The 14,862-nt window shown below is 42.6% G+C and overlaps 1 protein-coding gene across 1 annotated transcript in view; it reads right to left on the bottom strand.

Moving 5' to 3' along the window:
- The window catches only part of tyro3 (TYRO3 protein tyrosine kinase), a 52,046-nt gene that overhangs the window by 14,185 nt on the left and 22,999 nt on the right, over nt 1-14,862 (bottom strand). The window contains exons 5-12 of the mRNA XM_015969311.3: nt 10,163-10,249; nt 9,979-10,091; nt 9,644-9,818; nt 8,958-9,100; nt 2,082-2,220; nt 1,692-1,815; nt 1,507-1,601; nt 416-511 (exon numbers count right to left, since the gene is read on the bottom strand). Of these exons, the coding sequence (XP_015824797.3) occupies nt 416-511; nt 1,507-1,601; nt 1,692-1,815; nt 2,082-2,220; nt 8,958-9,100; nt 9,644-9,818; nt 9,979-10,091; nt 10,163-10,249 (972 nt within the window). The remainder of the gene's footprint in view (nt 1-415; nt 512-1,506; nt 1,602-1,691; nt 1,816-2,081; nt 2,221-8,957; nt 9,101-9,643; nt 9,819-9,978; nt 10,092-10,162; nt 10,250-14,862) is intronic.

Here is a 14,862-nt window from a genome sequence, read left to right as displayed (position 1 = left end):
TTGTGTGCATGTGTGTGTGTTAGTCTTTCTTCATTTAGTTGCTTCTTGCTTTATGTAGCTACTTTGGAGTGGGATATTGTGTTACTAGGCCTCAGAAGTCAAGACTGACCTTTTGAAGGTCTGTGTTCATGAGCACATCCTATATCATTGTTCTATATTGTTAGCAGTATTGTTCCTAATTTGATGCAAAAAGTGAATCCTGTGAATCTTTGTTGTTGACAACAGATAAAACTCCTTTATGATTCAATTATGAATAATAATGCCGAGCCACATGTCTTGCAGGAAGTTAGAAGTGTTATCACATGCTGCTCATTTGTCAAGGTCCTTTCAAAATAAAATGTTAACATTAAAGTGCATGTTTGAAAAAATAATAATAATAATAACATGGATAACAAGGCAAAAGCTGTTGTGTTACCTTTCCCCAGCGTGCGTCCCAGGGTCAGAAGACGTTCTGGGATCAGGACGTCCTGCAGCTTGTCCTTCAGCTCGTTGTTGATGCAGAGAGCGTCCACTAGAAGGTGAGTCAGGAGGAGAGTCTTTCAGCTTCTCGTGGTGTTTCAGGATCAATACATGTTTCTACAGATTGTTGATGATTACCCACACAGGCCTGAACCCACACACAGTTAAGACGTTCTGTTATTTCTCTCTTTTCTCCTCTGTGTATGTGTCTGTGAGCAGATGTGTGTGTTTTATACACTAACAGCAAAAACCAAATACATCTTCAAGTTCTTCCATCTGTGACAGTGACTGTGAATGACCTGAACCAGGAAAGCTGGTCACGTTCAAAAACTTTCCCTGGAAACAATAAACAAAGATCATCTCTCTTCTGGCTAAAACTGTTCTGAAAACATCTTCATCAGCTTCCTCTTCTTCAGCAGAAGAGAAGCATTAAAACACCACAGAACCGATGCAAGTTTCCCCGAGTTGAAATTTAAAATGATCAAACTGGGAAAGTAAATATATCTAAAATATTTTGCAGCTCTGTGTAGCTCTGAGGCCTCAGCAGCATGCAGGTTTGTTAGTCCTTCACCCTGAAATAAAATAATCTTTTGAAACGTGGAAAATTCTATTTAAGCTTTTTAAAGGATTTCCTGCTATTATGTTTACTTTCTCACGTACAACTTTTTATTCCTTATTCTTCTTTTCTCTTGTTTTAAATGTGATCGCTGCTTTCTGTTCTATTCTACAGCCACGGTGAGGAACTACAGCTGAACTGAAACTGAGTTACCAAGAACCCGGTGTTAAATCTAAATGATCCACGAAAACCAGCTGTCGAGGTCTAGAACTACAGGTAGAAACTAGTTTGTATGATGCAGAAACAAGCTGTTTAATCTGTATCAGACCATATGAAGTAAAACCAATGAAAACATTACTGATGCACCAGCAGGAAGAAGCCGAGCCAGAATGTAAGTAAGACTGTTTCTCCTCTTAACCTGAAGCACCCACATCCTCCATGTGGAGGTAACTGTCAGCATTTGCTGCTGACATAGGAGGTCTCACACTCACAGGTAGATTCCTGCAGGTCTGTCATGTTTCTGCTGAACGACTGAGCTGCTGTGAAGAAGACTGAACTTTCAGCACCAGGACTTTTAAAGGCTGAACTGAAAATACAAAGAATTTTACAGGTTTAGTCTCTTGCCCTACATGTATCTTAAGGTGTTTACCTTTATACGTATTCTAGGTCTTCCTACCCAAACTGTGTCTCCTTCCCTCGGCGCTGTGCCACAAATGTCAGCAACAAGCCGACCACAGTGGCCACCAGAAGGCCAAGCAGGAGGCCGACCCACATGTGGCTCCGGCCCACCTGGATCTGTGCTGAGGGACCAGCAGACAGGCAATCATCAGTCAGAGAACATTAGCATCCATCTAAAACAGCCAGAAATCAGATGAGAACTCTTCTTGGATCAGTCTGTTTTAGGCTGAACTGCTCGAAACATTGCTTCCATGTTAAAACAACAGAAAAAAAGTTCCAGCTGCTCCACCGTCATTCATCAAGGAGTCCAGCAGCTCCCACTGTCTGACTGGAGACAGTGGACAGGTGACTTCTGTTCAACTGAACCAAAAAGACACTCGGAGCTTACCTGAGGCGGGCAGCACCAGAACGGGGGGGCTCCAGGGTCCACAACCCACTGAGGTGCAGGCGGATACCTGGAAGGAGGCGTTAAAGAAACGGCCTCCGCCTGAGAGACGAGCCCAGTTCTCTTTAAACAGCAGCGGTTCCTAAAAACCCAGGAAACATCACTATGGTTACCAGGGACAAGTCACACTGACTAAACCCCTGATTATCAGAACAGTTTGAGGAATGATTATCAGTACGCTGAGGACTCAGGTAAAGTCGTAGAACTAGGAAATTTCAGCTGTCCACAGTAAAATTTAAAAGCGAATTTTTATTCATTTCCATCTAATTTAGTTTATTTATTTGATCTTATTTTTTTATCAGTGTCTTGTTATTAATGTTTATTCAATATTGAACATTTAGCTATTTTTTTTTTCTCGTACTCCTTCAGACTGCATCACAGCAGTCACCCCCTTCCCCCCCCTACCTCCTCTTGGGTATCTTCCCTGAGACACTTCTGACAGAGACGAACACCCGCATTTCAAGAGGAAACAAGATAATGCTAAACATCAGTCATTGTTTTCTAGGTCCAACTGTGTTTTTCTGTTTGAGACTTGGGTAGTTTGTCCTAAAGTTGAAGTGGTAACAGCCAGCAGTTTTTCTTTCTCTGATATTATTACCCTTCCCTGGGCTACCACCTTACCGTGGTGGAGGGGTTTGTGTGTCGCAATGATCCTAGAAGCTAAGTTGTCTGAGGCTTCAAGTCTCTGGTGACCCATGGCAAACAGGTCCTAGGTGAGGGATCAGACAAAGTACAGGCCAAACACCCCTTATGATGATTACCTCAAATAAAAACAGTGTTCCCTCGCCCGGACGTGGGTCACAGGGGCCCCCCTCTGGAGCCAGGCCTGGAGGTAGGGCATATCGACGAGCACCTGATGGCTGGGCTTTCACCCATGGAGCCCGGCCGCCCACTGCCCGAGGAGGAAACATGGGTTGCCAAACTTACACAGAATCATAGCTCTGAACTATCTATTCCCTTAGCCCTCAGCAGCAACTACTTTATGGGATTTTTCACAAGTACAATTAATTCTAATAGAAACAAAATTATTTGCATCCTCCCCAATGCGATTTCTTCTTCCTCAGTAAGTGAGGCAGCATCAGAGGTAACTGTAGAACCTCATCTGTGTTTGAACCGTTTTGATCCAGTTGAGCTTTCAGAGTTATCAAAAATATTAGCTTCATCTAAACCTTCAACTTGCATTTCAGATCCAATCCCAACCAAATTATTTAAAGATGCATTTCCTTTGGTTGCTGCCCCCATTCTAGATATAATCAATCTATCCTTATTAAATGGATATGTACCACAGGATTTTATGGTTGCTGTAATCAAACCTTCACTTAAGAAGCCTTCTCTGGATCCAGATGACCCACTGAATTATAGACCAATATCTAGCCTTCCATTTTTATCCAAAGTCCTGGAGAAAATAGTGGCCATCCAAGTATGTGAGCATTTAAACACTAATGCTCTGTTTGAGGAATTTCAGTCTGGTTTTAGAGAGTATCACAGCACTGAAACTGCATTAGTGAGAGTTACAAATGATATTCTCATGGCCTCAGATAAGAATCTTGTGTCTGTTCTAGTCTTGTTAGATCTCAGTGCTGCCTTTGACACAGTTGATCACAATGTTCTTTTAGAAAGACTTGAACATGTTCTAGGGATCAAAGGAACAGCGCTAGGCTGGTTTAAATCCTACCTGTCGGATAGACTTAATTTTGTAAATGTACATGACAAATCTTCATACTCCAGGGTTACTTGTGGGGTACCACAGGGTTCAGTGCTTGGACCAATTCTTTTTACTATATATACTGTATGCTCCCAATTGGTAAAATCATTAGACAGCATGGGATAAACTTCCACTGTTATGCTTACAATACTCAGTTTTATTTATCCATTAACCCTGATGAACCTAATCGGTTGGGTAGATTACAGGCTTGTCTTGAGGACATAAAAAATTGGATGACTCTAAACTTTTTGCTTTTAAATCAAGACAAGGCTGAAGCTCTCATTTTTGGACCAGAAATACAGAAAATGAAATTGTTTAGCCAGTCACCTGACCTGAATCGCATTACATTAATCTCCGAGAACAAAGTAAGGAACCTTGGTGTTATCTTCGACCAGGACATGTCATTCAAATCCCAAGTTAAACAGGTTTGTAGGATTTCCTTTTTCCACCTTCGCAATATTGCTAAGATAAGAAGCATCCTTTCCAGGAGTGATGCTGAAAAACTAGTTCATGCATTTATTACATCAAGACTGGATTACTGTAATTCATTTCTCTCCACAGAATGTAGTTAAAAGTCTTCAGCTTGTCCAAAATGCTGCAGATAGAGTTCTGATGAGAATTAAAAAGAGAAATCATATCTCTCTAGTCTTAGCTTCCCTACATTGGCTACCTGTTAAATTCAGAATAGATTTTAAGATCCTCCTTCTCACATATAAAGCTCTTAATAATCAAGCTCCATCATACATCAGTGATCTGATTGTTCCATACGTTCCTAACCGAGCACTTCGCTCTCAAACTGCAGGTTTACTGGTGGTTCCCAGAATATCTAAAAATCGGATGGGAGGCAGATCTTTTAGCTATCAGGCTCCTCTCCTGTGGAACCAGCTCCCAGATTTAGTCCGTGAGGCAGACACCTTGTCTACTTTTAAGAATAGGCTTAAAACCTTTTTATTTGATAATTTTGACAATCTGATGTTAGCCTAGATCTAGACAAGTGGGAGAGTAGAGGGAGGTGAAGTGTAGTCTGTAAAGACGGCTCTCACTTGCCCTGCCTCCAACATGCCTCCATCTAAAAAGGCTAGGTTATCCAGAATTATCTCTTTAGTTATGCTGCTATAGGCTTAGACTGCTGGAGGATACACTGACCACTTTTCACACTCGACTACTTTCTTCTACAATCTGCTCTTTAACTGCATTATTTTCTGCAATTTCAGCTGTTAACTTTATTTTTTCTCTGTGTTTTTCTCCCCAGAAGAAGCTACAATGATGTTCTGCTGAGCTGTGGTGGCCTCACGGAGGGGGCCATCGTCTAGCACACTGCTGCTAATCACAAACATTCTCCCTTTCCTGATAATAACTTTTTGCTTTCCTTGATGTTGGATGTGCTACTGCTAGTTTACCAGTTTAATTATAGATTCACTGGGATAAATACAATAAAGTTTATCTCTCGCCAAATAGAATATTACTAAGAAATCACAATGTTACCATAGACACATTGCTTGGTGTGTGTGTGTGTGTGTGTGTGTGTGTGTGTGTGCGTGCGTGCGTGCGTGCGTGCGTGCTCTGTCTTCTTGATCCCCAGTGAGTCGTGGCGGATGGCTGCTTATACTCTGCCAGGATCCTCTGGAGGTTTCTTCCTGTTAAAAGGGAGTTTTCCTCTCCACTGTCGCTAAATGCTTGCTTAGTATGAGGATTGCTGTAAATTGTTGATGCAATTTGCTGGGTTCCTTATATAGGAAACATTTTTTCTGATTGGCTTAATGAACTGACCTGGATTGGAATGTTTACTATGTGAAGTGCCTTGAGATTACTCGTCGTGATTTGGCGCTATATAAATAAAATTGAATTGAATTGAATTGAATAAAGCACGAGATTGATAGGCGGATTTGTGCTGTGTCTGCAATAATGTGGGCATTGTACCAAGCTGTCGTGGTCAAGAGAAAACTGAGCCAGAAGGCAAAGCTCTCGATTTACCGGTCGATCTACGTACCTACTCTCACCTATGGTCATGAGCTTCGGGCCTCCTACAAGTATCCCTGGTGAGGTTTTCTGGGCACGTCCAACCGGGAGAAGACCTAAAGGAAGACCCGCTGGAGGGACAATGTCTCGTAGCTGGCCAGGGAAGGAACATAGATCGCTACGTTCCTACCCCCACCTATGTTCACGAGCTTTGGGTAGTGAACGAAAGAAGATACAAGCGGCCGAAATGTGTTTTCTCCGCAGGGTGGCTGGGCTCTCCCTTAGAGACAGGGTGAGAAGCTCAGTCATCTGGGAGGGGCTCGAAGTAGACCCGCTGCTCCTTCCCATCGAGGGGAGCCAGTTGAGGTGGCTCTGGTATCTAATTAGGATGCCTCCTGGATGCCTCCCTCGTGAGGTTTTCCAAGCACATCCAACCAGGAGAAGGCCTAAAGGAAGACCCAGACACGCTGGAGGGACTATATCTCTCGGCTGGCCAGGGAACGCCTTGGGATTCTGCCAGAGGAGCTAGCCCAAGTGGCTGGGGAAAGGGAAGTCTGGGCCTCCTAGGCTACTGCCCCACCGACCGACAATGGATAAGAAGCCAAAATGAATGAATGGATGGATGGATGACAACACTGAGAGGAGAACCTCACACCAGTGGTGTTCTTTAACACAATGGAGGACCCAGGGAAGTACGGGCATTCGGTGGATTTCATGCTGGTTCGCAAACTTAAGTAAGAAAGTAGTAAGTAAATTTTATTAATATAGCACTTATCACAAAGAGAAAATCACAAAGTGCTTCACATAGATCAAAGCAAAACAAATCATAATGATCTTAAAACAGAAATAGATTAAAATCAGAAACATTCAGTAATTAAATTATGAAATACCATAAAGCAAATGAAAGATGATTACAAATTTGAGGTAAAAAATAAGAAGATAAAATATTTAAGTAAAAGCAGCTTTAAATAAAAGGGTCTTCAGCTGTTTTTTAAAAAGCATCCAGACTGTCAATGCTACATAAGGATAAAGGAAGTTCATTCAAAACTTGGGTTGCAGCAGTCTGGAAGGAGCGATCACCTCAACTTTTATATCTGGTCTTTGGAATTTCTAGAAGGTTCTGGTGTGTGGACCTGAGGGCTCAGTTTGGTGCATAAGGCTTTAACAGTTCAGTAATATAGAGAGGAGCTTGACCATATAGGGCCCTGAAGGTTATAGTCAGGATTCTAAAATGAACTCTAAAGTTAATGGGTAACCAGTGCAGAGACATTAGAATAGGAGTGATGTGTGCTCTTCTGTTTGCTCCAGTTAGGAGCCTCACTGCAGAGTTCTGGACCAACTGAAGGTGGTCAATGACTTTTTTGTTAAAACGTGAAAGGTGTGTTACAGTAATCTAGACGGGAGGAGATAAAGGCATGGATAACCATTTCAAGTCCATGTTTTGACACCAACCTTTGCAGTTTGGAGATATTTCTTAAATGATGAAAGCAGTTTTGGACCATTGTTTTTGAGTGACCTTAAAGAGACATTGATTGGTCAAAAACAACACCCAAATTTCTCAAGTTTGACTTGAAGGCAGAAGATAAATGACCAAGTTGTTGACTAATCAGAGAAAACATGCTCTCAGGGGAAATTATCAGACATTCAGTCTTTTCAGAGTTTAACTGAAGGAAGTTATCTTCTAGCCATCTGGTGATAGCTGATAGACACTGCAGTAATTCAGACAGTTTATAGAACTCCTTAAAGGAATAGTACAGCTGAATGTCATCTGCATATAGGTGATAAGAGACATTATGAAAACAATCAAACATGTACATCTGTGGTTGCAAAAGCAGGTGTTTTTGGGGTTGCCTTTCCACCTTTTAGAGGAAGCTTAAAGCTATCCTTTGTCAAAGTCGACCCTAGTCTAAAACGACGCCTGTGATTCCTTTATGTTACGTAATATTTTCACTTGCAGTCTGCATGATTATTTAGGCCACCAAGCAGAATTGGGATCACTATTGAGTGATTTTTAAGGACTTCTTTTACTCACAATGCTAGTTGGATCCGTTCACTTACTGTGCTTTATGCTAAGCTAAAGCTAAAGGACTAAAGCCAGGTCAGGAAAATGACTGTGCTGGTTAAAAATTGTTTTTTCCCACTTATCTAACTCTGGGAAATATGTCAACAGACAAAATTTCAATTTTGGGTGGGATATCCCTTTAAGTCCTGGAGCAACAAAGCCAGGTCACCATCAGTCTGAGATTTCATAGCCTCTGAGCTTTAAATTTAGACCATCATTTGCCAAAGCAAAATTGATGGTCTAGCAATGCTCCATTAGAACCTCACAGCCCCAGCCAGTATTGTGGCTGGTCAATCACAGTACATTTATTTAGAAAAACTGTGTTTTTTAATGTTTTATGTAGTTCTTCCACAATGTAATGACGGACTGCCCCATTGGCCGACATCCATAGCAGAAAAAAACCACTGCCCTCTAATTGTTTGGTGGGTCAATCACAGCACTTTGTTGGTGGGTGGGATGTTACTGAAAAAACAAAGATGGTGACTGCTCGTTAGAAATTGCTTTGGTAATAACTTTTTTTTTAGTCAAGTGCAGATAGAGGTACTTCAGTATATTTAGAAAAAGTATGTATTTGCATCTTCTTTGACTAAGTATGGTGGGCTGCCTTGTTGAATGACGTCCATTGCGGTGAGAACCACATGCTGTTTGTTATCCAAAACCATGCGGAGAGTTTGAAAGACTGCCCCTCGACAGAGCCGTCAATGGACCATGGCCAGGCTATATGTCCACATATATAAGATGGCTTTCCAGGCTAATAGCCTCCTTCAGCTCCCTCAAATGAGTGTAGGCCCCGACGATGTTCCCTCTGGTTTTAACTCTTTTCTTCGCCTCCAAAGGCATTATTTTCTTACTTTGACTTCCAGGCTCCACCTGATGCCAATTAAAAAAAAGCTAATTTCTTCTTCTTGGGCTTTTTCTTTACTGCTGACAAACTGGAAAAGCTAACAGCTAGCTTTTATGTGGGAGGGAAGGGAATGTTTATCATCATTCATCATTTAGAGCTGCTTCAGGTAAAAGTTCAAGCATAAAAGGTCAGCTGATTCTGTCATGTGACCATAACCTGAGTGTGTACAGAACCGTAACACAGCTTCACCTGTGTTTCACCTCCCAGAGTCCACTGCAGTTTGTAGGCCAGAAGTTTTCCCTGAAGTTCCTCCTCCTGAAGCTGTGCCCACTGCACAGACAGCTGTTGCTCTGAGAGGTCAAAGGTCAGGTTCTTGGGGGCAACAGAGGGCACTGTAATCAGGATTAGATCACATAATTACATCATCAGTAAAAAAAAACATCTCTAGTTATTTTATTTAGTTGATTTTAGTATTGGAATTAGTATTTTATTTTTTTCAGGGGTTCTGCTGACATGCTGAATGGTTCTGACCCACTTTCAGCTTCGGACCATCTTTTATGTCAGCTAGAACTGAAAGTGGGTCAGAACCAGCTAACAGTCGTAGTTCAGGGTTCCTGCAGGTGGTGCTGAAGATATGGCTGACTTCCTGCCAGATGGATTGAAGCCACTAACAAAAGCTCATTGTACAGAGGGGCCTGGAATCTACTGGACCTGGTCCAACTTGACTGGCACTCTCACACACTCACACTATTAAAGCTCAGCGGGAGGCAGGGTCCAGCAGCTCTTCTGTTTACTGATGAAACACTGAAATCAGCTGATGACCCATTCGCCTGCTCCAACCTGACAAACTACTCTCAATGGAAGCAGAGCAGGAGTCCAACAGAACCACTTCTGTCATCAGAGAACATCTAAATAAACACCACAAACCTCCTCACCTGACTCAGGTGTGACGAAGTGCAGCAATGAGGAGAAAGGTGACGGTCCCACCTCGTTGGAACAGGAAACCCTCACACTGTAGTTGGAGTAGCTGCTCAGACCAGTGAGAACGTGGAGGTGAGGAGGTACCTGCACTTCGTGTTTAGAGAGAGGTCCCTTCCGGAGCCTCACCACCTAAAGAGGTGCAGTATTGCTCAAAAAACGTGTGTGTGTGTGTGTGTGTGTGTGTGTGTGTGTGTGGTGTGTGTGTGTGTGTGTGTGGTGTGTGTGTGTGTGTGTGTGTGTGTGTGTGTGTGTGTGTGTGTGTGTGTGTGTGTGTGTGTGTGTGTGTTACCTGAATGATGCAGGTGGAAAGCTCAGAGTGACCTGTGAATCCTGGTATCCATGACAACGTGATGTTGTCAGACATCCTGAGAATCTGCAGGCTGACTGGAGCTGCTGGCAGCACTGGGCACATAGATGGGCCAATCAGAGCCCAGGAGCCTCAAGGATCTGCAGGATCCAATTGGAGGACTCACCTTTTATGTGAGCTGTTCCAGTTCTAGATACAGAGATTCCTCTGGTGTTCTTTGCCTCACAGTAGAACTTAATGCTGCTGTTCACACCTGGGTGTATGCACACACACACACACACACACACACACACACACACACACACACACACACACACACACACACACACACACACACACCACACACACACACACACACCACACACACACACACACACACACACATTATTTATGAGCATTAATTCATGTACACATACAGTGTCTTGCTAAAGTAATATTATCTCTCAAATGTTTACACATTGTGAGACCTTGTAACCATAAACCTAAATGTTTTGATTGAGACTTTCTGTGACGGACCAACACAAAGTAGCACATAGTTGGGAAGTGAAATGAAATGGATACATGATTTTCAACATTTTAATCACATAAAACTCTGAAATGTGGGCATGTTTTTTTTTTTACATCAATACTGTAGAGCCACCTTTCACTGTAATTACATCTGCAAGTCGTTGGGGTACGTCTCAACCAGCTTCACCCACACAGTGTCAGAAATGTTTGCCTGTTCCTCACAGCAAAGCAGCTCAAGCTCACCCAGGTTAGATGGAGAGTCGGTAAGCAGCAGATTTCAAGTCTGTTTGTTCTGCTTTGCTGCTGGCTGTTCATGACACCAGCCCTCAATGTGACGGCACACCTCCCATTCGCCCGTTGTCCCACCGGGGTGGGGGGTGCACACATGGTTCGGGGGTCACATAGAGGGGGCCCGAGGGCCATGTGGCTGCCTATTGAGGACCACTGCTTTAGCCTAACAAATGACTAATATTAATTAGGGTTGTGACTTTATTGCGTTAATTGATTAATTAGAAAAAAAATGATGCGTTAAAAAATTTACGCATTTCATCGCACTTATTTAAGCACTGGGGAACGTCTCTCACGAGTTTCAGCGGACCGATTATACTGGAGCACCAACCAGCGTTCATTGTTCATTTCAGACAACAAACCACAGTGAACATGAATGAAGATGCGACCACTTTGGTTGGCCCTTTGGATGGGAACTTTTGTTATAAAAACGACTGGATGGAAGCGTCGATAAGAGCACAGTTGTGTGCAAGCTATGCAGCAAGGAATTTGTATATCACCGCAGCACATCGAGCCTGAAGTATCACCTCAATGCTAAACATATAGCAGCTAGCGTGGACGTTCTCCCGACTCCGAATACAAGTACCCTCACCCAACCCACATTCCACCAGGTGACTGGTTTAAGGACCAAGGTAATAAGTCCACGTCTGAAAAAATAACCTACGGCCTGGCTCACTGGATTGCACTCGACTGTCGACCACTTGAAGTTGTAGAAGATACGGGCCTGCAAAATGTGCTACAGATTGCGTCGTCCGACACAACATTTGAGCTGCCATGCAAAAAGACAGTGACAAAAAGAGTCCAGCAGCTTTATGACAATGAAAGGCAAGATAAAGAGAATGTATTGAAGAAAGCAGAGTATGTTGCCTTGACTGGAGATCATTGGACGTCGGTAAGCTATTCAAATTACCTCGGTGTGACGGGACACTTAACTGACGTCAAGTGGCGTCTTCACTCACTTGCCTTAACTATGCAGAAGACCACCACAAGGCAGTTTGCTGAAAACGTGGCAGAAGATTTTGAGTCTGTGGCAGAGGCCTGGGAAATCACACAAAAAGTCACCACAATTGGAACAGACAGTGCCCGAACCATGATCGCTGCAATGAGACAGCTCGCATTCCAGCACATGCCTTGTGTTGCTCATATAATGCAGAGGACCATCACAGTTTGCCTTGGTAACAGTCGGTTCACAGCCACATTGGCAAAATGTCGTAAAATAGTGGGGCATTTTAAACATAGCCCCTCAAACACAGAGGAACTGCACAAGGAGCAACACAACTAGGACAAGACCGAGAGCCACTCGTGCAGGACGTTTCCACAAGGTGGAATTCAACTCTGTTTATGATCTCTCGACTGCTGACAAACAAAGAGGCTGTGAATGTTACTCTGGCCAAACAGAAGCACAAGCTCAACATGCTAACTACAGTTGAGTGGGACAGATTGCAGAGGCTCGAGACTCTCCTGAAACCATGCAGGTAAATACCCACCTTTTTTTATTGTACTGAATATCAATATCACTATGACTATAGTATAAAGTTGGTACTATTTTTAATCATCTGTTAATTGGCACAATAATAATCACTTTCCTAAACTATCCTCTGCAGATATGTGACTGAACTCCTTGGGGGTGAGACTTATGTCTCCTGCTCTTTTGTGTAACCTGCTCTCCGTCACCTGTCCCACTCTCCGGAGGTCTCAGATGATGACCCAACCTATGTGGCAAGGTTCAAGGGTGACTTTAAAAAGGACCTGTCCCAACACATAGAAGCACTTAACCATGGATGGCTCAGCATAGCTACAGCACTCGACCCACGCTTTAAGGTAACGTGTAATGCCTTCTTGGATTTTCTTTTGTCTTAATTTTGACCCCCTCCCCCTTCTTTCTTTATATGGAAACCATGTATGAAAATTTATTTCACAGATCTTTTTATTCTGTAAATCTGTGATATGACAATAACTCTGATTCTGTTTCTAAGGACCTGAAGTGTCTACCAAGAGGAGAGTGAGAAGGGGTGTGGACCAGCATTGAGGCACTGCTTCGAATAGAACCAAACAGAGCCACTCCAGAACCTACAGAGGAGCCAGCAAGGAAGAGGAGCCTCCTGCTGTTTAAATCAGACTCTGAATCAGAGGAAGATGAGGGGCCCAACAGAGCTCTGGAAGGCTACAGGGCAGAGCCTACCATCAGTGAGACTGACTGCCCACTGCAGTGGTGATCCACTCATGAGGGAGCCCATCCACAGCTTTCAAAAAAGCAAAACCTCCCTGAACTGTCTACAGGTGGTTCAGAAGGCCTGTGCTGTGCTTCTGGTGCCAACATGGACAAGCACCATCATACATTGGTGATCTTCTCAGTCCCTACACCCCCAGCAGGTCCCTGAGGTCCAGTGATCAAAGCCTACTGGTTGTGCAGCACCAGGCTTAAGACCAAAGGTGACAGATCATCTGCTGCTGTGGCCCCCAGACTCTGGAACTCTCTCCCCCTGAGCCTGAGATCAGTGGACTCAGTGGTCTCCTTTAAAAAGCAGCAGAAAGGCTGGCTTTGGTGTGACCTTCATCCCCACCTCACTAGCTTCTCTTCATGCTGCAGTTATTACAATTCTTTCTTTCTCGGGATCCTGTATTACCTTTTCTTCCTTTACATTTTTTTAATAATAATAAAAACTACCATTTTTTTCTATTTTTTATTATGATATATTTTGAATTCTTTTATTTTTTGTGAAGCGCCTCATGATTTTTTTCTTGAGATGCTGTATAAAAAAGTTTCTTCTTATATTCCTTCACTTAACGAATACAAGAAATTACACACTTTTGAGGTTAGTAAATATGGAAAGAATGGAAAAGTGGCACTGAGAAAACTGAAAGTGGAAAAAGTGGAATTTGGGAAAAATTGGAATAAACTTCACAGGCCCTAGTATTGCCACCAAAGAAATAATGAATGAATAACAAATGTTTTGTACTTTGTTATATCAGAATACTCAGAAATGTCATGATATTATTTTTGGGCCACATCATCCATGCCTAGCTTGCAGTTGTAGCAAACTTTTTCCATTTTTGGATGATGAGTTGAACAGAAAGCTCCCTGAGATGTTCAAAGCTTGGGATACCATTTTTATAACCTATCCATGTTTTGAAATGTATCCACCACTTTATCACTGACCTGTCTGGGGACTTCCTGATGGTTCAATAATGTTTTCTAACAAACCACAGAGGCCTTCACAGAACAGGTGTACTTATAAGACTAAATTACATGCAGGTGAACTCTTTTGTCTATTTAGGTGGCTTCTGAAGGCAATTGGTTGCACTGGATTTTATTTAGCAAATGCATGCCACACTTTTCTGAATTTATTTTTTATTTTTTGCTAAAAATGTTGAAAACCACGTATCAGTTTAGTTTATCTTCACCATTATGTGCTACTTTGTGTTGGTCTATCACAGAAAATCTCAGTAAAACATTTAGGTTTGTGGCTTTAAGGTGTCAAAATGAGTAAAAGTTGAAAGGGTGTGATTACGTTTGCAAGACTGTATATGAAAACTACTTTAAATACACTTATAACTAGAGGCCAACCGATATATCGGGCCGATATCTTCCATATTTTTTCAATATCGGCCATATGATTTTTATTAGCTGATTAAAAATAAATTAATCAAGCACCTGTGTGGCCAACTGACACCACTACTAGACTGAAGAAAGGACCCGCAGGGCCCCAACACACAGTTTTTTTTAATGTTTTGAGTTTGAAGTTAAATAAATATTAACTCATTAACTGCCAAAGTCATCATTTTAAATCCAACCGTTCACTGCCAATGACGACTAAAATGCAAATGACTAAAGTCATCATTTGCATTTTTTTACTGTGTGGGCGTCGGAACGAGCCCCGGCACCGTGAGAAAAAACATCTCAGCTCTGTTTAAAGCCAATCTTCATCTGCATCGTCACACATCACATGATCAGGAAGCAGTAAATCCATGTGTTAGGAGACCGTTTTGGGCCGCTGCTGTAAAAAAAAAAGTGAGGTGCGAACCGGAAAAGCTTCTGCTGATCATGATTCGACAACAGATTATAAAAGA

Source organism: Nothobranchius furzeri, chromosome 18, assembly GCF_043380555.1.
Source record: "Nothobranchius furzeri strain GRZ-AD chromosome 18, NfurGRZ-RIMD1, whole genome shotgun sequence".
Lineage (NCBI taxonomy): Eukaryota > Metazoa > Chordata > Actinopteri > Cyprinodontiformes > Nothobranchiidae > Nothobranchius > Nothobranchius furzeri.
This window is presented reverse-complemented; position numbering and strand designations above follow the sequence as displayed.